The sequence below is a fragment of the Lytechinus variegatus genome, chromosome 10, assembly GCF_018143015.1.
Source record: "Lytechinus variegatus isolate NC3 chromosome 10, Lvar_3.0, whole genome shotgun sequence".
Lineage (NCBI taxonomy): Eukaryota > Metazoa > Echinodermata > Echinoidea > Temnopleuroida > Toxopneustidae > Lytechinus > Lytechinus variegatus.
The window spans coordinates 21,112,485-21,133,809 of NC_054749.1; the positions used below are offsets into that span (position 1 = coordinate 21,112,485).

At 36.2% G+C, this 21,325-nt stretch overlaps 1 protein-coding gene across 1 annotated transcript; it reads left to right on the forward strand.

The window, feature by feature from the left end:
• The first annotated feature begins 1,247 nt into the window (after positions 1–1,247).
• Positions 1,248–19,611, forward strand: LOC121423237 (centromere protein M-like). The gene is made up of 5 exons (XM_041618557.1): positions 1,248–1,356; positions 14,302–14,381; positions 14,725–14,823; positions 17,377–17,548; positions 18,488–19,611. The coding sequence occupies exons 1-5, from the start codon at positions 1,276–1,278 to the stop codon at positions 18,620–18,622; spliced, it is 567 nt and encodes a 188-aa protein (XP_041474491.1). The 5' UTR covers positions 1,248–1,275; the 3' UTR covers positions 18,623–19,611.
• Positions 19,612–21,325: the final 1,714 nt, after the last annotated feature.

Consider the following 21,325-nt stretch of genomic DNA (forward strand, 5'->3'; position numbering starts at 1 on the left):
GGTATAAAAGAAATGTACCTGTCTTCAATTTTTTTCCATATATTCTTTAAAAAATATCATTGTGGACCTAACCCCTTTTGCAACTAAACTGAAATGAATCCAATCAATTTTGATTAAAAGGTGATTTTTCTTTGCCACTTTTATTCACGATTTAATTCATGTGAATTTCAAATTTTCGTTGTTTTCATTAGAACGACTAAAAATATAGAGGTTTTGAGACAGAAAACAATAAAAATTATGAACAATGGACCTAACCCCTTTTGACAAATGAGCTCTTCAGAATAGTTTGTTTGCAAAAGGGGTTAGGTCCACTCTCCCATATTGCGATATTTTTGTGCAAAACTAATTTTTATGACGCCCTACCATGAGAACATAAAATTGGCTATGAAAGAAATCTACCTGTCTTCATATTTTGTAAAATATTCATTTCCAAATAAAAAATTGTGTGGACCTAACCCCTTTTGCAACAAAACCGAAATGGACCTTAACCCCTTTTGAAAAAAAAGTGATTTTTCTTGGCCATTTTAGATCACTTTTTAATGGGAATTTCAACTGTTCTTTGGTATCATTTACTAAAAAATCTATTCATTGAGACGAAAAAAACCCCATCAAATTTGATGAAAAATGGACCTAACCCCTTTTGCAAGTGAGCTCTTCAAATAAGGGCTTCAGAAACATAAATAGATGCCATCGTAATTACATTTAACCATTAATGTCAACCGATGAACACTTACACGATTAAGGGGAAAAAATTATTATGGCAACATTTTCTTTGGGAACCTCTTCTGTAATATAAATAGTGAATGTAATTACAATGAAAATTATATGAAAAGAGGGCAAATCAAGCTCAATTAAATTCCCTCCCATAAAGTTTCCAGTTATTGCCTAAACAAAGATCCTGGCAACTTGCAGCTAAAATCAATAAAAATTAGATTACTTAAGAATGAATGAGTGGCATGATGTATTATAATCACAGACACCAACGATATTAAATTAGGTCGCGCATTATGCTAATTAGTGACCAAATGCTAATTTACATATTTTTACGCTATGCGCGAAGGACGTTTAATGACCACGCCTCCATTTCGCTGGTGTACCAAAACAGTGGCGGTGTCCATAGGCTTGTACATGTAAAATGGGAGCAGTGTGCACTTTTGACCCTCCAAAATTTTCTTCAATTCTGATCGATCGGATGCAGAAGCGGAGTTTCCACACTGATCTCAGTGAGTTTCCACCCCCTGAGCCGGTTTGCGCGAAATACAACTTCTGTGGAAAATGGAGACAACTTTACGTGATAAACAACCTATTTTACATCCTTACAATAAGCTTCCTGATTTAAATTCAGCCGTTGTAATGGTAAGCATCATAAATCTGCCTTTCATGAACGCAAAATTTTTCTTAACCTTCGTAAAATACCACAAAATAATCTGGATGTATGTTGTGTTGTCCTACGTATTCACTTCTGCGTCAGTGTGCCAATACTCAGACCACTCATTGGGTGATTTCAAGTACGGTGTTCCGTGTTGGTGTTGAGAGCGTAAAAAGGCTGCTGAACGTGAACCGAGCCCCAACACCGAGCTGAGTTCAGAGGAGCGATACCGATCGCGTTGTGGTAAAATAATACGAATATTGGTATAGGATTAACCTGTTGGAAGGAAGGAAAGGGGGTTAACAGGAGGGAAGTATCAGTGATACTTACCAAGAAAGTGATGGTGCCAGGCACGGTGAAAATAACCGAAAACACGGTGAAAACAAGAACCGAAAACAGGCCAAAGTAACTTGCACGATGTGGTGATATTAATGGGATGTGACGTATTCCTGATGTAGATGTAGCTTGTAGATATAATGTACTTGTAGCTGTTGTAGATAAACTCGAAGAGCGAAAGGGCGAAGCAAAGGTTGTTGTGTTGTGTTCACAGACGTCCTCGTCTCGCTATGTCGACTCTTCAAGTGATCATGAGATCCCTTGGCTGGCCTGACAATGCAGCTCTGCTGAGTTGTGCACCCAAGCATGGATGAATGCACAGGGCTTGGGGTCTATTGTTGTGTGCACACAGCCTCTTAATAGTACATGAATCATCTATGTTCCAACCCATCCCACAGTACTATATGTAGGGAGCAGTCGCGCATGCCCCAGACTGTGGTACATTTTACCACACTCCCCCCGACTTTAGAACATCGTTACTTCCCTTATTTTTGGACTGTCATTGTCCTGCCATATGTCATATGTACACATGTGGATCTAAGCAGTCCTCAGTGAAAGGAGGGAACGATAAATGTTAATCCACTGCCGCTCTCAGAGGTTTGCAAGAAACTGTCTGGAGTCGCAAGGGTCAGAGGATGAACATGCCATTTAGTCGGTATATTTATATGCCCAAATTTATTTTACATAAAACAACTATCCAACTTCTCAGGTAAAAGGTCAAGGGGGGACTTATCAATGTGACTTTTGGATACAAGTATTTTAATCAAACAAACGCTGCCACATGATAAACTTGATGCTAATACCGAGACTACATGAGGGATTTCTAAAGTTTTGCAAAAATATATTAATATCAAAATGGACTGCCAGAAGAGCTAAGGTCAAGCCTTACGCCCACAAGGGAAATGGACAACCAGAGGAGCTAAGGTCAAGCCTTACGCCCGAAAGGGAAATGGACTACCAGAAGAGCGAAGGTCAAGCCTTACGCCCGCAAGGGAAAGGAGAATACATGAATGCATATATTCATTGAAATGCTTGGGAAGACTTTGTTGGTGGCTATCATCCCACAAGTCAAGATCTAGAAATCTTTACTCCTGTAAGGGAACGACACCCGAACAATTGTCTACCGAAGCCGATATGTACATTTTCATTTAAACCAGAAAAATTCCTATGACAAAGTTTATGCTTTTTGAGCAGACGGTTAATGGGGTAGCTCATCAATGTGAATATATGAAAGGATCCTTAAATTGATTATTGAACCCTTCACTTGACAAGCTTAACCTCATCCCAGGAATACTGGAATTTCTAAAATTTGTAATGTACATATGAATGCATGCTTGCAGCAGCCAGGAAAATAGTTGATCCAAAGGTCTCACAACATTTCTATAAAATTGACTTTACTCTTAACCCCTTCCAAAAAGATAAATTCTTAGACTTGTAAGAATTTGAGGCTTGATTATTATTACTAAATAAATACAAATCCCAATTTCTGGGGCTCGTCCTCCGCCAGGATTGGGTCTGGAGTCCTTCGATGGATCTCCGCCCTCATTGCCAAGAGACGAACAATCAGATTCAGGAGAATCTGTTAATATTTGTCATCTATCCAGTAAAAAGAGAACCTTATTGAACTCTATCAATTTGCTTAGTTAACAATTTTCATATCTTCCTTGCAGAAATCTATAAGTTAACAGATTCCCAAGGAGGTTATAACCAGAAAAAACAAAAACACATTCTGGTTGTTGTGAAGTTTAAAAATGAATAGCTCTGCACAATGATGAATTCTGAAGTCATAAAATTCAAGACCTCACACATGTAACCTGCATAAAATAATCCCAGGAATATTGTGCCAAAATGTTAAGTAGCATAATATTTTTCACCTGATTTGTAAACTACTCAAACATTTGGAAGCAATGGACTGGAAACTCATTTGCTCCAAGTATAAGTTCTATTCATTAACTAATTTAAGACCACAAATTAAACTCATCTATCAAAAAGATATAAGATTATTGACAAGTGTTTACATTTGTGTAATTCTTGTCTCCAATTACATATATGCTAAAACAGTGTCAGCTTTTCAAGTTAATTAATGATTTGTAGCATAATGATAAATAATGTGTCCCATTATTTAAGTGACTTATGTATGTCAATGTTAAAGAATAATTGTATTAAATAGTGTCAATGACATCCTGAGTGATAATAAAAATGCAAATGAATGTCAATTTTGCAGCTACTCTAACAAAGACATTGTTAGTTGTCAGCACAAAAAATATTCTGAGGTAACTACATGTATTTTCACCACGGACACGCACATGGGGAAATAACAAGTACTCTCAAAATATGTGCTGAATAGACCAACTGAATTGGAACTCCCTAGTAACACCCCTGATTAACAATTAAGATTAATTCAGGCAAACATGTCTGAACAATTTAGATAAACTAACGCCAAGCCCTGGAAGATTCTTAGAGAAAGAATGCAAATTACATAACTCATTGCCCTAAAAGAGAAATTACTCCAAAGGTGAACTATTTACAATGCTTTCACCTTTAGTCTGAAAAGTTGAGGTCATGTTAAACAATTAGATTGCCCTACCTTTCTATAGACAAAAGCAATTCCAACCTATTATTCATGTTCTGCAATCAAATGGAAGAAATAGCAGGGTTGAAGACAATAAATTTGGATGTTTCTCAAGTCTGCTCTCAAATATTCAGAGGGTCTGCTTAAGAAACTTTAAACAAAAGAAATACATTTGCATTATTTGATGGAAATTGATCAATAGCTTATTTTGGGATGCTCCTGCAGATCTTCCAATTGATTTAAGAACCTGTTGATCAATGGAAATAACTATCTATAGAAAGCACTGAATTAAATTATCTCAAGTATCTGCTTAATTATGGGGAGTAGTTTTGTGTAAAAGCTTTGAACACAATGGCCTAAGGAATCTGCTTACAAACATCAATTGAATTAACATTGAATCATTTTGAATTCAAAAGCATTTTACCCCTTTTGATAAAAACTAAAGGGTGTGCTGTATGTTAAGCTTGGATAGAAGAAACTTAACTTCCAAAGCATTCCTCAACATAATTATATAACTTTAAAGGGATAAAGTAACAATGTTCAGACATGATTTATTTTAAATCAATAAAATTACTAAATATTTAATGAAATTTTCATTATTCCCTACCCCCTCCTTTTTATTCATTTAATGTTTAAGCGAACGATTGTCTTTTAATTCTTCTAGGGTTTCGTTCCCCTGGGACTGATATTTGGGGGTTGTGTTCTCGACACTTTGAGTTAATTGTGTTCGAGACACCTGTGCAAATGACGAGTGTAGGATTTTGATTCCTAATCACAAATGAAAGACTATCTTCACATTTGGATATTTGGAACACCATGCTTTTGAATCTAAATCAATTTTGGTACAAAATATGAATACCAAGCAATGGTGTAAATTCCCAAGTCAAAAATTGAACAAAATCAAAGAATACAAGACAAGTTGTCTCTGAGTAATAAATACACAAAGTATGTTACGAGAATTCTCTTCAGTGAATACCTTATCAAATTTGAGCAAATTAATAACAAGGTATTTTCAAATTATAGTAAAGGAAAATCATCAATGCCAAAATACAATTTCTTGAAAGTATGCAGGCAAAATATTTTACGCAATTCCATGGTGGTACCAAGGTGGTACCGTACAACCTAAAAGGATAGCAACGGTGATCTCGCGCAAACCTATGCTGCATAATTTGTAGGTCATTGCAAGAGAGACCTTGACAAGAGATAGTTATAGCACTATCCCAGCAGACTGCACGCTTATCTGGGTTAGGATTAAATCCTAACAAATTCAACCCAATCTTATAAGTATTTACAACAATCAAATTAGACTTGGATTGAAAGACAATTTCTGAACTATCAGAAGTGTTAGAATTGACAGTCATTTTATTTACAATGTCAGCTGTCAATTCTGTTTTGGCTGGAGTGGCTTCTTTTTCTACCACTTTAGGACTTAGAAATAAAGGATCAGAAATAATATTTTTGCACTGCTCCTTTGCAGATTCAGAAATAATAGGAGTATTAACAAATAAGGATGGACCATTACTAGAAAATGAGGAAACACCTTCATCTAATTTGTTATTGAAATCAAACTTCCCCCTTACTGTTGAAGTCAGTCCCTGGTCAGGTATGGATTGGGAGCCCTCAGTTTCAAAAGTTGTGGTCAAAGCCACTTCTGATTCGACTTTCGGGTCAGAACCCTCCCCACTGGATTGGGAGCCCTCAGTTTCAAAAGCTGTGGTCAAAGCCACATTTATTTCAACTGTTGGGTCAAAGCCCTCCCCATTGGATTGGGAGCCCTCAGTTTCAAGAGCTGTGGTCAAAGCCACATTTATTTCAACTGTTGGGTCAAAGCCCTCCCCATTGCCAGAGATCAGACTACCAGATTTGGGTGGATCTAATTTCTTTTTAGAACCCTGGCCTTCTGTTATTGGGGTTGAAGGTCGGCCTCTATCTTCAACCCTTCCCAGTTTGGGTGGTTATAAGATTTTGAAAGTTTGCATGTAGCAAGGGTACTAATGAGATTGTCTAACTTGTTATTAATAGAAGCCATCTCAGTCTTCCATTGAGACTTTCCAATTCCATCAGAGTCCCTTGAATTATAGTTACATGACTTTGGGGTAGAATCCCGCAAAATATCAGGGGTAGCCTGAACTGGACATTGTGTTCTGGGGTTGGGAAAATAATGTGAAGAAAATTGGCTATAAACAAAAGCAGGATGCCCTCGGTGAGTTTGGACATTTTTAGGGTATGTATTAGGTGAATCGTTTCCAAACCTATGTCCCAATTCAAAAACTAAATCAAAGTAATCAATTCTGGGGTTGCTTTCAAATATAGCTGCACAAAATTCAGCAGCTTGCCCCTGCAAACACAAATACAAATTATTGATTCTCTGCCTGGCGGTCCAACCTGCTTTATCGGCATACCGAGAAAATTGTTGAAGAAAAACTTTCCAACTACCATTAATGCCATCATAAATTGGTTTGTCTAAAACAGAAACTTTTTCTTTATTAAACCAAGTGGAAGAGGTCTGCCATTGACTTCTAGAAAACATGTGGTATCCTCCACAGTTTGATCAAAAGTATTTCAAACAACCATATTTCAAAAACATGAAACCCAATTGGACCTACTAACAGAAAATTCTTTGCAAATTTGCTTAGTTCAAAGATTTAAACCAATCACAGTGAAGGAATATAAGTAGAATATAAAATTTCAGGCTGAAAATACCTTCCTACTAAATTGCATTCAGCGCAGAACAATTTCAAATTTGATATTAATGTGGAATTCCCAGCAGAAAATAAATTTGCTAATTCCACCTTGAGATTTGATAGCAAGAAAATTTACCAAAGAAAGTCGAATATAGTCTACCCTGATTTCAATTCCTAAAATCAAGCTACCTTATTTTTTATTATTAAACAGGGAACTTCCTTGGAAAATGGCTGAAAATAAGTATCCACTTATTTTATTTTAATCCAGAAAACAATAATTATTTCAAATTGGAAAATGTGGTGACTATACAATATTCAACAAACTATTGAACTAATGCTCAGCCAAACAAGTGAAAGAAAACAAGCACAATGCAGCTTGGTTCATTCACTAACTGAGCCACGCCCAAGGCAAATATTCACAAACAGAACACTGCAAAGAGCATGAAAATTCAGCATTCAGAATCACTCAAAAATTACACAAACAAAATATGGGAAAGAGACTAGAAAATCAAAGTTCCAAAATCTCGCAATTTTGCGCAATGTGGGAAATATAACAAAATTGATAGCTGGGATAATCTGGAGAATTTGATACAATTATCCCACTAAAATTGGACAGTAAAATTAGTTCAAGTTTTGAATCCAAAAATAACAGGAACTGCAATAGACAATGAGTTGGCTTGAGGCGTGGTGTACAAATGTTGTTAAAGACAGACTGACCATCTAACTCAACACAAGACACCCCATTCAAAGCCAATGTAAAAATAATGCTTTGCAAATGTCAAAAATACAGGTTTATTTGTGGAGTCTCGCTCCCCTGCAACACAACAAGCATTCAGAAAAATAATCAGAATATCACTTTAATATCACAAGCAATAACAAATCAAAAGCACAATGTATTTTAGATCTTTTGAGCACACTCAAAATTATCCAATCTACCCCCTTCCAAAAATTTATGAAGGAAGCAGAACACTCCCAAAACACACACTCAAGATAAATGAAACGAATGAATTGAAATCTAATGGGATGCCAATTCGCGCAAAGTAAGATTCGCAAGCGCCATTGTGGTAAAATAATAAGAATATTGGTTATGGGATTAACCTGTTGGGAAGGAAGGAAAGGGGGTTAACAGGAGGGAAGTATCAGTGATACTTACCAAGAAAGTGATGGTGCCAGGCACGGTGAAAATAACCGAAAGCACGGTGAAAACAAGAACCGAAAACAGGCCAAAGTAACTTGCACGATGTGGTGATATTAATGGGATGTGACGTATTCCTGATGTAGATGTAGCTTGTAGATATAATGTACTTGTAGCTGTTGTAGATAAACTCGAAGAGCGAAAGGGCGAAGCAAAGGTTGTTGTGTTGTGTTCACAGACGTCCTCGTCTCGCTATGTCGACTCTTCAAGTGATCATTAGATCCCTTGGCTGGCCTGACAATGCAGCTCTGCTGAGTTGTGCACCCAAGCATGGATGAATGCACAGGGCTTGGGGTCTATTGTTGTGTGCACACAGCCTCTTTAGTACATGAATCATCTATGTTCCAACCCATCCCACAGTACTATATGTAGGGAGCAGTCGCGCGTGCCCCAGACTGTGGTACATTTTACCATAACGTTATCGATATCCTATGACGTCACGCCTCTGCGCTTCGCTGCTGATCATCTTCTTAACTTTACGCGAGAAATTCTCGACGACGAAAGTGAAATCGGGAAGAAATTGCGGTAAAATCTTATCGTACAGAATGCACAGGTTAAAATCACTGCAATAATCAGAAACCATAAATATTATTTTTCATTAAAATGTGTAAAACTCTAATGATTTGCGCTCATCTTAACTGTAATAGATAATTTTACGGGGGTGTTTCATCGTGTTCGCCTCCTAATCGTGAACTTTAGTTCATCAACACCAACACCGAACTTGAAATCACGATTTTCCCAATCCCTGGGGGTTGGTGTTGGTGAATAGGGAAATTGCACGTAGATCGTCAACAGCTGTAATGCTCGGTTCAGCAGACGACATTCAACACCAGAGCTCAACACAAACTGCCGGAAATATGTCAATATTTCCGAGGTCAATCCCATCACCAGCGTGATTTCAAGTTCGGTGTTGTAGCTGGTGTTGGTGTTGTCCCAACACCAACACCAGATTTCAACACCGTACTTGAAATCACCCATTCAGTCACTTGTTCACTGCTACCATCCTGCCTGTGGGGAATCTACAGGTAGGACTATTGTATGCCAATGTTGTCCAGAGCACACACTTTAAAAAGTCATTAAAATATCACTTTTGTGACCAAAATTACTAATTTCCATACAGTTGCAATTTATTTTTCATTAGTAACTTGGGAATAATTTTTGTATTCACCAGACTCCAGAGCGCTCAAAAACTTGAATTTTGGGCATATTTTTGTGTACGCCCTCTATTGGTGGAAAGTAATATGGCAAGAAAATTTTCATTTTTTGATCTCTATTTTTAATTAAGAAAAAAATGATTTAAAGTATCAAATTTAAATAAGAGCCAAGTTGTATGAATAATAGGTGTAATGGAAACTGTCAGTGTAAAAACATCAAGCATTTGCCCCAAACAAAAAGAGAAAATTAGCCAAACATTTTGCCACACATGGAGATATAACTAAGAACAAGGTTATATCATAACCTTGTTCATTGAATGAGTGCATTCAGTGAACAAGGTTATGATATAACCTTGTTCTCAGTTACATCCCCATGACATGTGTGGCAAAATAATGGTGGCAATGTTTGGCTTAATTTCTCTTTATATATGGGACAAATGCTTGATTTCCTCACACTGTCAGTTCCCATTACAGCTATTCATCATATAACTTGGCACTCATGTAAATTTCATTCTTTATTTAAATTATTTTTTTCTTAGGCCCTAATTAGAAATAGAGATTGAAAAATGAAAATTTTCTTGCCATATTACTTTCCACCAATAGAGGGCGTACACAAAAATATGCCCAAAATTCAAGTTTTTGAGTGCTCTGGTGAATACAAAAAATATTCCCAAGTTACTATTGAAAAATAAATTCCAACTGTATGGAAATGAGTAATTTTGGTCACAAAAGTGATGATATTTTAATGATTTTTCAAAGTGTGTGTTATGTACAGCATTGCCATACCATAGTCCTACAACTTGTTCACTGCTACCACCCTGCCTGTGGGGAATCTAGAGGTAGGGCTATGGTATGCCAATGTTGTACAGAGCACACACTTTAACAAATCATTAAAATATCACTTTTGTGACCAAAATATTAAATATCATATTTGTGACCATAATTACTTATTTCCATACATTTGCAATTTATTTTTCATTAGTAATATGGGAATAATTTTTGTATTCTCTAGAGCGCTCAAAAACTTGAATTTTGGGCACATTTTGTGAACGCCCTCTATTGGTGGAAAGTAATATGGCAAGAAAATTTTCATTTTTCAATCTCTATTTTTAATTAAGAAAAAATAATTTAAAGAATCAAATTTACATAAGAACCAAGTTATATAATGAATAACTGTATTGAAAACTGACAGTGTAAGAAAATCAAGCATTTGTCCCATAGAAAAAGAGAAAATAAGCCCAAATCGCCACACTTATTTTGCCACACATGGAGATGTAACTGAGAACAAGGTTATATCATAACCTTGTTCATTGAATGAGTGAGTCCTACCACTCATTCAATGAACAAGGTCATGATATAACCTTGTTCTTAGTTATATCTCCATGTGTGGCAAAATAAGGGTGGCAATGTTTGGCTTATTTTCTCTTTTTCTTTGGGGCAAATGCTTGATTTTTTTACACTGACAATTTTCATTACACCTATTTTATTCATACAACTTATTCTCTTATTCAAATTTGATTCATTTAATCATTTTTTTCTTAATTAAAAATAGAGATCAAAAAATGAAAATTTTCTTGCCACTTTCCACCAATAGAGGGCATACACAAAAATATGCCCAAAATTCAAGTTTCTGAGCGCTCTGGTGAATACAAAAATTATTCCCAAGTTACTAATGAAAAGTAAATTGCAACTGTATGGAGATTAGTAATTTTTGGTCACAAAAGTGATATTTAAATGTTTTTTTAAAGTGTGTGCTTTGTGCAACATTCGCATACCATAGTCCTTACCTGTAGATTCCCCACAGGTAGGGTGGTAGCAGTGAACAAGTGAGTCCTACCTGTAGTCTAGATTCCCCACAGGCAGGATGGTTGCAGTGAACAAGTGACTAAGACTGGGAATGGGTACCTGGCAGGATAACCCAGGAAGCTCAGGACTCATCCGTGTAATATTAGGCAGAGGATACTCTTCAAAATGGGGTAGAATGAGGTCGCAATAGCACCCCAGACAAAAGGGTAAAAATAAATTATGCACTTACCTCGATTATATGGATGAAGCCAGGTCTATTCATTGTGACTCGGCCTGGGCTAACCTAGACAGCTGGCAGCCGTCTGTTTCGAAGAGTTTTTAACATTTTGTTTAATTTCTCCTCGTACACAGACGGCTCGCTATCCTGCAGCCACCATTAGGGGACTTGCAATGCAAAATCCCCCCGTCGCGGCCCTTCAATTTTTGCCTTTAGTTTAATGAATAAAAATGTTGAAAATAAACGCAACCAAAATGCAAATTAATATTCCCTCTTTGCATTAATTGCTAAAAAACAGAGAAAAGTCAAGTAAAAAGGAACAAAAACAGTGACTTACCTCGGCTGTCGCGCAAATTTACTTTCCCGTTTTATCCGATCTTAAGTACATAAACAAATGGCCATTGAGTCCCCTGTACAGATCGCGCTAGAACTTCAGTCTCTGTATTTGGTAAGTGAAGCCAACGGAGTTCAGCTGAACAACAAACATAACAGAGACCAAAGCTTTTGGTCTACGGCTTACCTAGCCTGGAGGCGTCTGGGGAGTAAAAGTCATCTACTCTACGTAGGCTTACTCCCCATTGACGCCTGGGTCACAAAGCTATATTCACCCACGTACGACTATGGGTACAAAACCTGAAACTTTCGCCTTCGAGATTTCTACTTTCCCTCTAAAAGATCTAGCCCTAACACATGTACATGGGGTTCAACTTCATTTCCAACATTTTTGCGATATTGATTTCATTTTTAAAGAGAAATTCCAGTAGTTGCAGTAAACACTGATTTCATGAGAAAGTCTGTAAAACAAGGCTTGATTGTCAGTATATCATCAAGGATCTAGATCTGGTACAGTTACATTAACTGAACTTTGTGAAATCTTGAAATCTACGCTGAAAAATGTTCACACCGAAGATCCCCAACACAGATAAGCGCACGTGGGACAATGTATAATTATTGCTTAGAGCGTCGGGCCTGACGCTCTACCCGAATCCTGTGCTTATTTGCTGATTCCTCAGCAATTACACAATTTCTTCCAGAATCCTTTGGCACATGCGTTTTATTTATACAAGCAGACACTTTGGTGGTCATTTTATTGGATTCTGTACAAACTTATTTTGATATCGTTACCAAAACTAACATTTACCTGTAAAGGAAAATTCATTAAAAAAACAAGAAAAATGTTATGAAAAGATGGGAAGAGCTTACGGCCGTGTTTACGTCGCCATCTTGATTTCTTTGTCTTCCGCTTGGCGACAGCAAATCGTGTGCTGTCGCCAAGCGGAAAACATGCCATGGCTAGGATCCGAACCTACAACCCTATGATTGAAAGGCGAGTCAGAACCACTAGACCATTACAAGCCCAATGGCCGTCATCCATCTGTGTAGGAGGAGGACCCAAAAAATCAGAAAATGTTGAAAAACTCAGACGAAACAGCAGATTTATCAGTCTAGTTAATTAGTAGCCAGGAGGCTTCTTTGAGAGGGTCAAAATCATTAACGTGCTTACTCTCCATGGAGCCAGGGATTTTCCCTATAGGCTATATCATGTGCACACAGGATGGGTCACTCTTGAAATTTAGCCACATCAAAATTGTAGCCTACCTTCCCTTTAAAGGACAAGTCCACCTCAGAAAAATGTTGATTTGAATCAATAGAGAAAAATCAGACAAGCACAATGCTGAAAATTTCATCAAAATCGGATGTAAAATAAGAAAGTTATGACATTCTAAAGTTTCGCTTAATTTCACAAAACACTTATATGCACATCCTGGTCAGTATGCAAATTGGCAGACTGATGACGTCACCCACTCACTATTTCTTTTGTATTATATTATATGAAATATTATAATTTTCTCCTCCTTGTCAAGTGAAACAAAGTTTCATTTCTCCCTGAATATGTGGAATTACTATTATTTTAACAGTTTATAGTTAAGTTAAGTTGGTCCTTCTTGTCAAATCTGTAAAAATTGAAATTTTTTATTATTCAAACAATAAAAAACAAAAGAAATAGTGAGTGATGGACATTGACTCTTTCATTTGCATATCACTGAGTTGTGCATTTAACTGTTTTGTAAAAAATAAGCGAAAATTTAAAGTGTCATAACTTTCTTATTTTACATCCGATTTCGATGAAATTTGCAGCGTTATATTTGTTTGATTTTTCTCTATTGATTCAAATCAACAATTTTCTGGGGTGGACTTGACCTTTAAGAGTTCTAGCCCTAAATCATGTAAATGGGCTAGAACTTCATTTTCAACATTTATGCATTTTGTTTTTAAAATATATTAAATATTGCATTGAACGTACTTCTAAGTTGCAAATATTATAATTTAGATGGTTACTTTAGTAAATCTAGAAATATTTGACAGTGATATCTAAGTTAACATTTGGGGACTTTGATAAACTTTCTGAACTATGCTATCCACTGTGTGTAGTCTTGCCACATCAGATGTATTGCTTAATAGCAGCAGTCTCTGCCTACATTATAGGCTAGCCTGAAGTACATGGTAGTCTTGACCTGTAACCCTGCTACACTGTACTATGCAGAGGCGGCGGAACATCAGGCTCGGACAATGAAAGTGGAGGGGCACCTATTGTTTGGCAGACAAAAGGTGCCCCTCCACTTTCATTGTATGAGCCTGACGTTCCTCCGCCCCTGGTACTACGTGCATTAATTCTTAAGCATGATGGCAAGGGTTGACATTCAAAGAAAATTATAGTAACTGATAATAACGAGTGATAACAAAGACAATCTGCATTCGCAGATCAGCTCTCTGAAAAAAAAAGATTTTTCTCCTCCAGAAGATAATAAAATTAACTTTAACTTAAACTGCATGCTTGCAACAAACCCAAACATTAGGGATCATAATTTCAGGTCAATGAATACCAAAATTCTCACAAAAAATCATGTGTGTATGTAAATTATGACAAGTCAAAATTAAATTCCCCGGTACATTCTTCTTATTTCAGCTGATTGGATTCCAGTCTATTAAGAAAAAAGAGCTAGCGGAAGCTATGATAGCACTCAACACTGACTTCTGTCTTCAAGTGTAAGTAAAATTGCTGATAGCTATTCCTTTTAATTGCTACTATTGAAACAAGAAATATCTAAATGAAATAATACAACTGAAAAATCAGTGAACAAGCCCAAAACATATTTTAGCAACTCCCTGAATGCAAAACAAGGCGCAATTATTTGAACCTATTTTCCAGACCAACTTTTGCACTCCTAGAATTGGTTGATATTAACAGTCAATGCAAACTGAAATCAAAATTGAGAATAAAAAGAAAAAAGAAAAGGCCAGTGGGATCGTTTGTTAAGTTAAAGTATATTTTGAAAATGAGGTTTAATATCTTGAATTTCACAGTGCCTTTATTGTTTTCAATTTTTAGTCGTACAGCTACCCAGCTACCCCTGCCATCCATGAATGATGAGAAACGGCCAAAGATTGACTTGATCGTCTTCATCTTCGATATCAATATCAACATGAGGTAAGGCCTGTACTTCAAGCCACTGGCCTATGTTCCGAACTCTGTTTTGAATTAAGCCTTGGTCTTAGTATGATTAAAGGTCAAGTCCACCTCAGAAAAATGTTGATTTGAATCAATAGAGAAAAATCAGACAAGCACAATGCTGAAAATCTCATCAAAATCGGATGTAAAATAAAGAAAGTTATGACATTTCAAAGTTTCACTTATTTTCAACAAAATAGTTATATGAACGAGCCAGTTACATCCAAATGAGAGAGTCGATGATGTCACTCACTCACTATTTCTTTTGTTTTTTATTGTTTGAATTATACAATATTTCAATTTTTACGAATTTGACGATTGGGACCTCCTTGCCTGAAGCACAAGATGTTAAAATAATGGAATTCTACGTGTTCAGGGAGGAATGAAACTTCATTTCACATTCATTGACGAGAAAATAAAAATATTTCATAAAATAAAATACGAAAGAAATAGTGAGTGATGTCATCAACTCTCTCATTTGTATGTATCTGGCTCGTTCATATCACTATTTTGTTGAAAATAAGCGAAACTTTAAAATGCCATAACTTATTTTACATCCGATTTTGATGAAATTTTCAGTGTTATGCTTGTTAAATTTTTCTCTTTTTATTCAAATCAAGGTTTTGTTGGGGTGGACTTGTCCATTAAATTATGAAAAACCAGTTTAACACATTTAGAAAGCTGCAAGCAAGAGATTATCCTGAAACGTCCAGTCCATTCAATGCTTTAGAAGGGGTTTTATATTCATGAGCAAAACAAAAATATGCAAACAGTTTTGATCGGGTGCCCAATCAAAATAACTTTTAGAGGGATACTCCGGGCTGAAAGTATTTGTATCTAAATAAAGTAAATTTCACAGAGCAAGATGCTGACCATTTTATCAAAATCTGATACCAAATAGCGAAGTTATTGAATTTCAAAGTTAAGCAACATTTTGTGAAAATAGTGATATGCACATCATCATTAGTATTCATTAGGTGGGCTGATGATGTCACATTCCCACCTTCTCGTTTCTTGTTATTACATGAAATCATAATTGTTTCATTATTTCATACATGTGTGAAACTGAATGATATGTCTCCCTTATAATGAAATAAGTTGCAGCAATGAATATGTAATACTCTTAATCAATTTTCAATCCAATGTTTTAAGTTTTTGAAGAAGAAAAAAAATTGAATAAACCTAGTTTCATATAATAAAATACAAAAGAACAAGTGGGGAATGGGGATATGACATCATCAATTTACTCATGAAGACAATCCTAGAACTATTTCACCAGAATAATGCAAAACTTTAAAATGTCATAACTTTGTTATTCCTTGTCCGATTTTGATGGAATATTTAGTGATTTTGGTCTGATTTTTCTTTATTTGTTCAAATCATATTATCCTCGGCCTAGAGTATACCTTTAATGTAAAATGTGTTAATTTATCCAATAAAACACATTTTATTCAAATCTTTCACATAAACATTTTAGAATAACCACATTCAAATAATCGTTTAATGAAGGATATGCTTAAAAATACTTCATTTGAAATTGGTTGACTACATTTAACTTTTTGAATGATGACTCTGATGTTGTTCAGCATTCAGACATGATTTAATTTCACTTGAAAATTTCTATTAAATATTTCCAAATATGTAGGGGAAGGCGGGGTAAGTTGAGCATAGGGGCAAGTTGAGCCACCAGCCCCAGGCCAATAATGAATGAGTCAGACATTGTGGTGGTGTCATGTATTGATGACCCATAGCATAACCCCTAACCCCACCACATTGTTTCCAACTTTGAAACAAAAAGTAGTTTTTTAGAGGGAAAAATATGAATTTCAGCCAAAAAAGTAAAAAAGAGTGTGAAATAGATAAGTGCTTTATAAACACACGTCTTTAAATATAATAAAGACATGATAACAACATTATTAGTCCAGGTATGGATCTTCATTCTTGTCATAGTCTTTTATACGATGGATGCATAATAAATGTGTGGATACAAAATTATCGCACTAAGTTCGGACTGGGGTAAGTTGAGCCAAACAGCATGGGGCATGTTGAGCCATGGTAATTCCTATGGTAATGTATCTTAAAAAACAAACAAACCATAAAAATCGATTGAAATGCAGGCTGAAAGGAGCAAATTTACATGACTGCTCTTTTCCTTTTACAGGATGTTAGTATTTATAAAGAATTAGCAAGTGAAAAGACTTTAAACAAAAAATTGACATGCTGGTTCTCCCCCATACATTTTGTACATAGTTTTTGTGGCTCAACTTACCCCAGAAGGTGGCTCAAACTTACCCCATATATGGGGCAAGTTGAGCCATTTGACATAGTTTTTTTCAAAGGTCACGATGACTTTCAGTGTGGGGATAGAAAGTTATATATAGGTGGAAAATATTTCAGAAGAATTAAATTTCAAGGCAAGGTACTTATTTCGACAAGATTATTAATCATATCAATTCTAACATGCAAAAAGCAAAAACTGTCACAACTTACCCCGCCTTCCCCTACTCATTTGTTTGCATGCTTGGTTTCCAGCTTGAAGACTATTGCCGAGTCTTTGCCACACGTAGACCCTACATACTTCCTTGGGAGGGTTTGTTTCCTAGCCCTAAATGCATCCAGTGATAGGACCCAGTGCGCTGATTTAGGAGACATCATAGCTCTGTGTGATTCCTACGATTCACCATTGATCTGTGGGGATCTAGAGGTGAGAAGTTGGTCAGCCAATCAGTACCAGTGGTCTACACCTGCTTTGTCTTCATTCCAGTTGAACTCATCCCACATAGTTAATACTAGGTCTTTGACAGCATGTTCGTATTGGTGTTATTGTTATTTAGCCCATTTACCATTTTGTCCATTTAGAATATACCCTTTAGTCTAATAAACACTTTGTTTAACACCACCTGGTCTATGTATGAAGTGTTTCTGACCATACTTTGATTTGACAAAGTAAAATATGATTGATAAATGAAGTGGAAATTAGACCAGCTAGGCATTAGACCAACCAGTCGAAGTGGGTGTTAGACCAAACAACATTAATATCAAATGGATCTAGCCCGGTGTGTTGGCTCAGATGGTAGAGCATCCGTCTCACAACCGGGAGGTCAAGGGTTCAAACCCTGGCCAGGTCAGACAAAAATATGTTAAAAGAGTTGCTGCTACCCTGTTTGGCGTTCAACGATTAAAGGGATAGAGCCTAGTCGATCTGGCGCTGCACAGTGGCTGCCAGGCCCACAATCAATTGGGCAAAGCAAATTTTCAGAGTATTTCATTTCATGTCTATTTCGAACAATAAATTATGGATTTTCATATAGTATTTGACTCTCTGCAAAGTAGACCAAGTGTTTGTAGACCTAGAGAATCTAAAGCTGATAGCCTGGATAAAAATGATCACCTGTTCTTGGAAATCATGATTAAACATGCCATTTGTTAACAGTGCAATGAACTTCTACTGCATAAATAGTCAACACACTTTTTGTTTTAAATGGAAGAAAAGATATGGGGTTGAGAGATCAGAAAATCACTGAGCACAACACTACAATTATTACATAATTCATTTTTAGCCAGCTGTACAACATTCTCAGTACATGAACTTTAATATTAAAGTATGTTATATTCATTGTTTGCTTTTTCTTTCTCCAATTAGACACAAGAACAGAGGGAGTCCCTGGCAAGGCGCATCGTTGAGATGACAGAGATAGCTGCCGGATTTAAGCATGGTGTAAGCCCTCTCCTCGTCCAGTCCACAAGACGTTCATATCAGTTTGTTAAAAGCCTCTGATAATGTTCAACTGTCCAACGACTGCAGAACAACTGCTTTTGAACATTCAAGAGTCGATTCAGAAATGTTCTCAGGCTCTGGGAAGGTGGTGCTGGTCTTAGATTGCAGAGCAAACCTTTTGAAGATTCAAGAATCAGTTCAGAGGTGTCCTTGGCTGTTTGAGCCTCTAGCAAGGTTGAACTTTCCAAAGCTTGCAGAATGATTCCTTTTATTTTAGTCATCAAGACGAGAGGGTTAGTAACATCCAGAATGATTCGGATGATGATGATTCAAGTTCAAGCCAAGGAGTGTTGGATCTGGGCTCCATTACACAAAGATTAGCGATCAATCGCTAAATGAACTGACCAGTCATTATCAACGTTACACGCACATTAGGTTTAAAATATTGACCAGGGACCAATCAGAACGTTTTTTTCATATTTGCAGTTCATCGCAAACCTTTGTGTTACGGAGCCCTGGTGTCTAAAGACTGAATAACGTGAGATCTCCAACCTCCAGTCAAAAGTCTACTCTAACTCTCAACTGAAGGATGTGAGAATCATGTCATGTTAAATTACTAACATCCTTTGGCATGGCATTAACATACTCCACCTTCATATATAGGTGAGGTAACTGGATTTATTGACATTCTTGCGTGGTATGATATCAGCCATGCTGTAGAAGAGGTAATATAGGGTTGCATGATGACAGTCCCTTGCATTCCTTCAAATTGTCATTCTAAATGAACAATACCCTGTACATTTTGTTAATACTTATTTCATTGCTTGCATGATTGATTTGTTATATACACTATCTTGTATTCTTATCTCTGGTGTGAATGCAGAGATCAAGAAAGGAGATAAAAGCAACGAACCAATTACTAGTACAGGTTAGGCTGCATGAGATGATCTTCCGTACTGAATCATCTAAAAACTCGAAACGTTCTTTCAGACCAGGATATGCAAAGCATATGTGGATAGAATAATAATTTCGCCTAAGTCGAACAGATTTCTGTGATCCCAAGAGATTTGACTTATGAATGTAGTTACCTGTATTCATCATTCTGTGCTCAAAAAATGCATGTTTTGATAACTGTACCAAGGTGTTCAATTTATCTTTTGAGTTTGTTTGCACCGAGTCATCTGCTTTGTGGAGGAGCCGTGGTGTAGTGGTTCTGACTCTCGCCTTGTAAACAGAGGGTTATGTGCTCAAATCCCACCACGGTCTGGCATCCTTTGGCAAGGCGTTAATCACACCTTGCCACTCTTCACCCAGGTGCTAAATGGGTACCCAGTAGGATGTGAAAGTCATTGTAGCTTGTCCAGTAATGTGTGCGCCTTACTGGCGACTGACTGGAATGTTCCCCAGGGAGTGGAGGATGTGCATACATCATGTGAGGGAATGACTGATCGAATCCAGTGACCAGGGTAATGATATATCTGTGGACATGTCGTTCCGATGTATTAAGCGCTATATAAAAGTGTATTATTATGCTACTATCTGATAATTGGAAATAAACTTTTCTTCTCCTCAATCTCTGTCACTTTCAACTCATTTTCTTCCTATTTTCTTTTATGCTTATGAATACATTTGGCTGTGATATGCAGTTTATATTTGTGATTTCCCTACAAGCATATAAAGAAGTCCTTTGCTTCGGATTTTTCCTTCACGATTGTAATGTATGCAAGTACAAAGGAAGCAATGAAGTGAGTTTACACTTCCTATTCATGGGAACAATTCAAATCAATAATCAATTTTTGTAGTTTCTTTTATTTTTGCTTATCCAAGTAAGAGATTCAACATGCTGACCTTGTAAATTTTAAACTCCCATTGTAAATGTGTACAGCTGTGTATAATTTAAAAGATTATTTATTGCTATTAAAGTGAAATTGTAAATACATGAGAAAGGAAATTCAACATATATTTTTCATATTAGCAATCTGACATTTTTTATCTAGAAAAAGAAAGTTTTTCTTTTATGAAATCTTCTTCATTATATAGCTCACCTGCACTTTTATTATTTTGCTGCAAAATGTTCCAAAATGAGTCCAGACTTCTAATTTACACAATGGCTCAAATTCTTTTTTTGACACACAAATTATTGAGGTGTAAGATATTAACTCTTTGGTTAAAAATGATCCCAGTTTTGTGAAATCAAGCTAATATTTTGGGGTATCTTTTCACAGAAGAATACTGTAGGTCACCAGTTGTACATAAGTCATGCACAACTGAACACCCCCTTCCTGATATGATTGCAAACCAAAGCATCATTATTGTTTACCATACCATACCAAGAACCATTTCATACTCATACAATGATGAAGGGAAGTGGCTTTTGCTTTTGCTCTTCATCTTTTTTTTTTTTGCTTCAAAATTGATATTTGTCTCAATATACATTGCAGTGTTCTTCTATTTATCTTTAGGCAAGTCCATGGAAGTCTTGACAAATTCATGACATAATTATTATGTTATTATTGTTTTATCATGTATGTACATTTATTTGTAATTTTTGTTCATACTGTTGCTTCCCTTCCTCATTGGTTGGTAGTACTCTGTTGTACATTATAATCAATGCAAAACATTGTAAACAGATCTCTTGAGTATTAAGGTGTCTTCCTTTATTATGAATATATATATGTATATATGACAGACAATAAAGTGACTCTGAAATAAGAAAGAACTGGTGAAATCGTATTGATATCATAAGTACAATTAGTTTGAAAT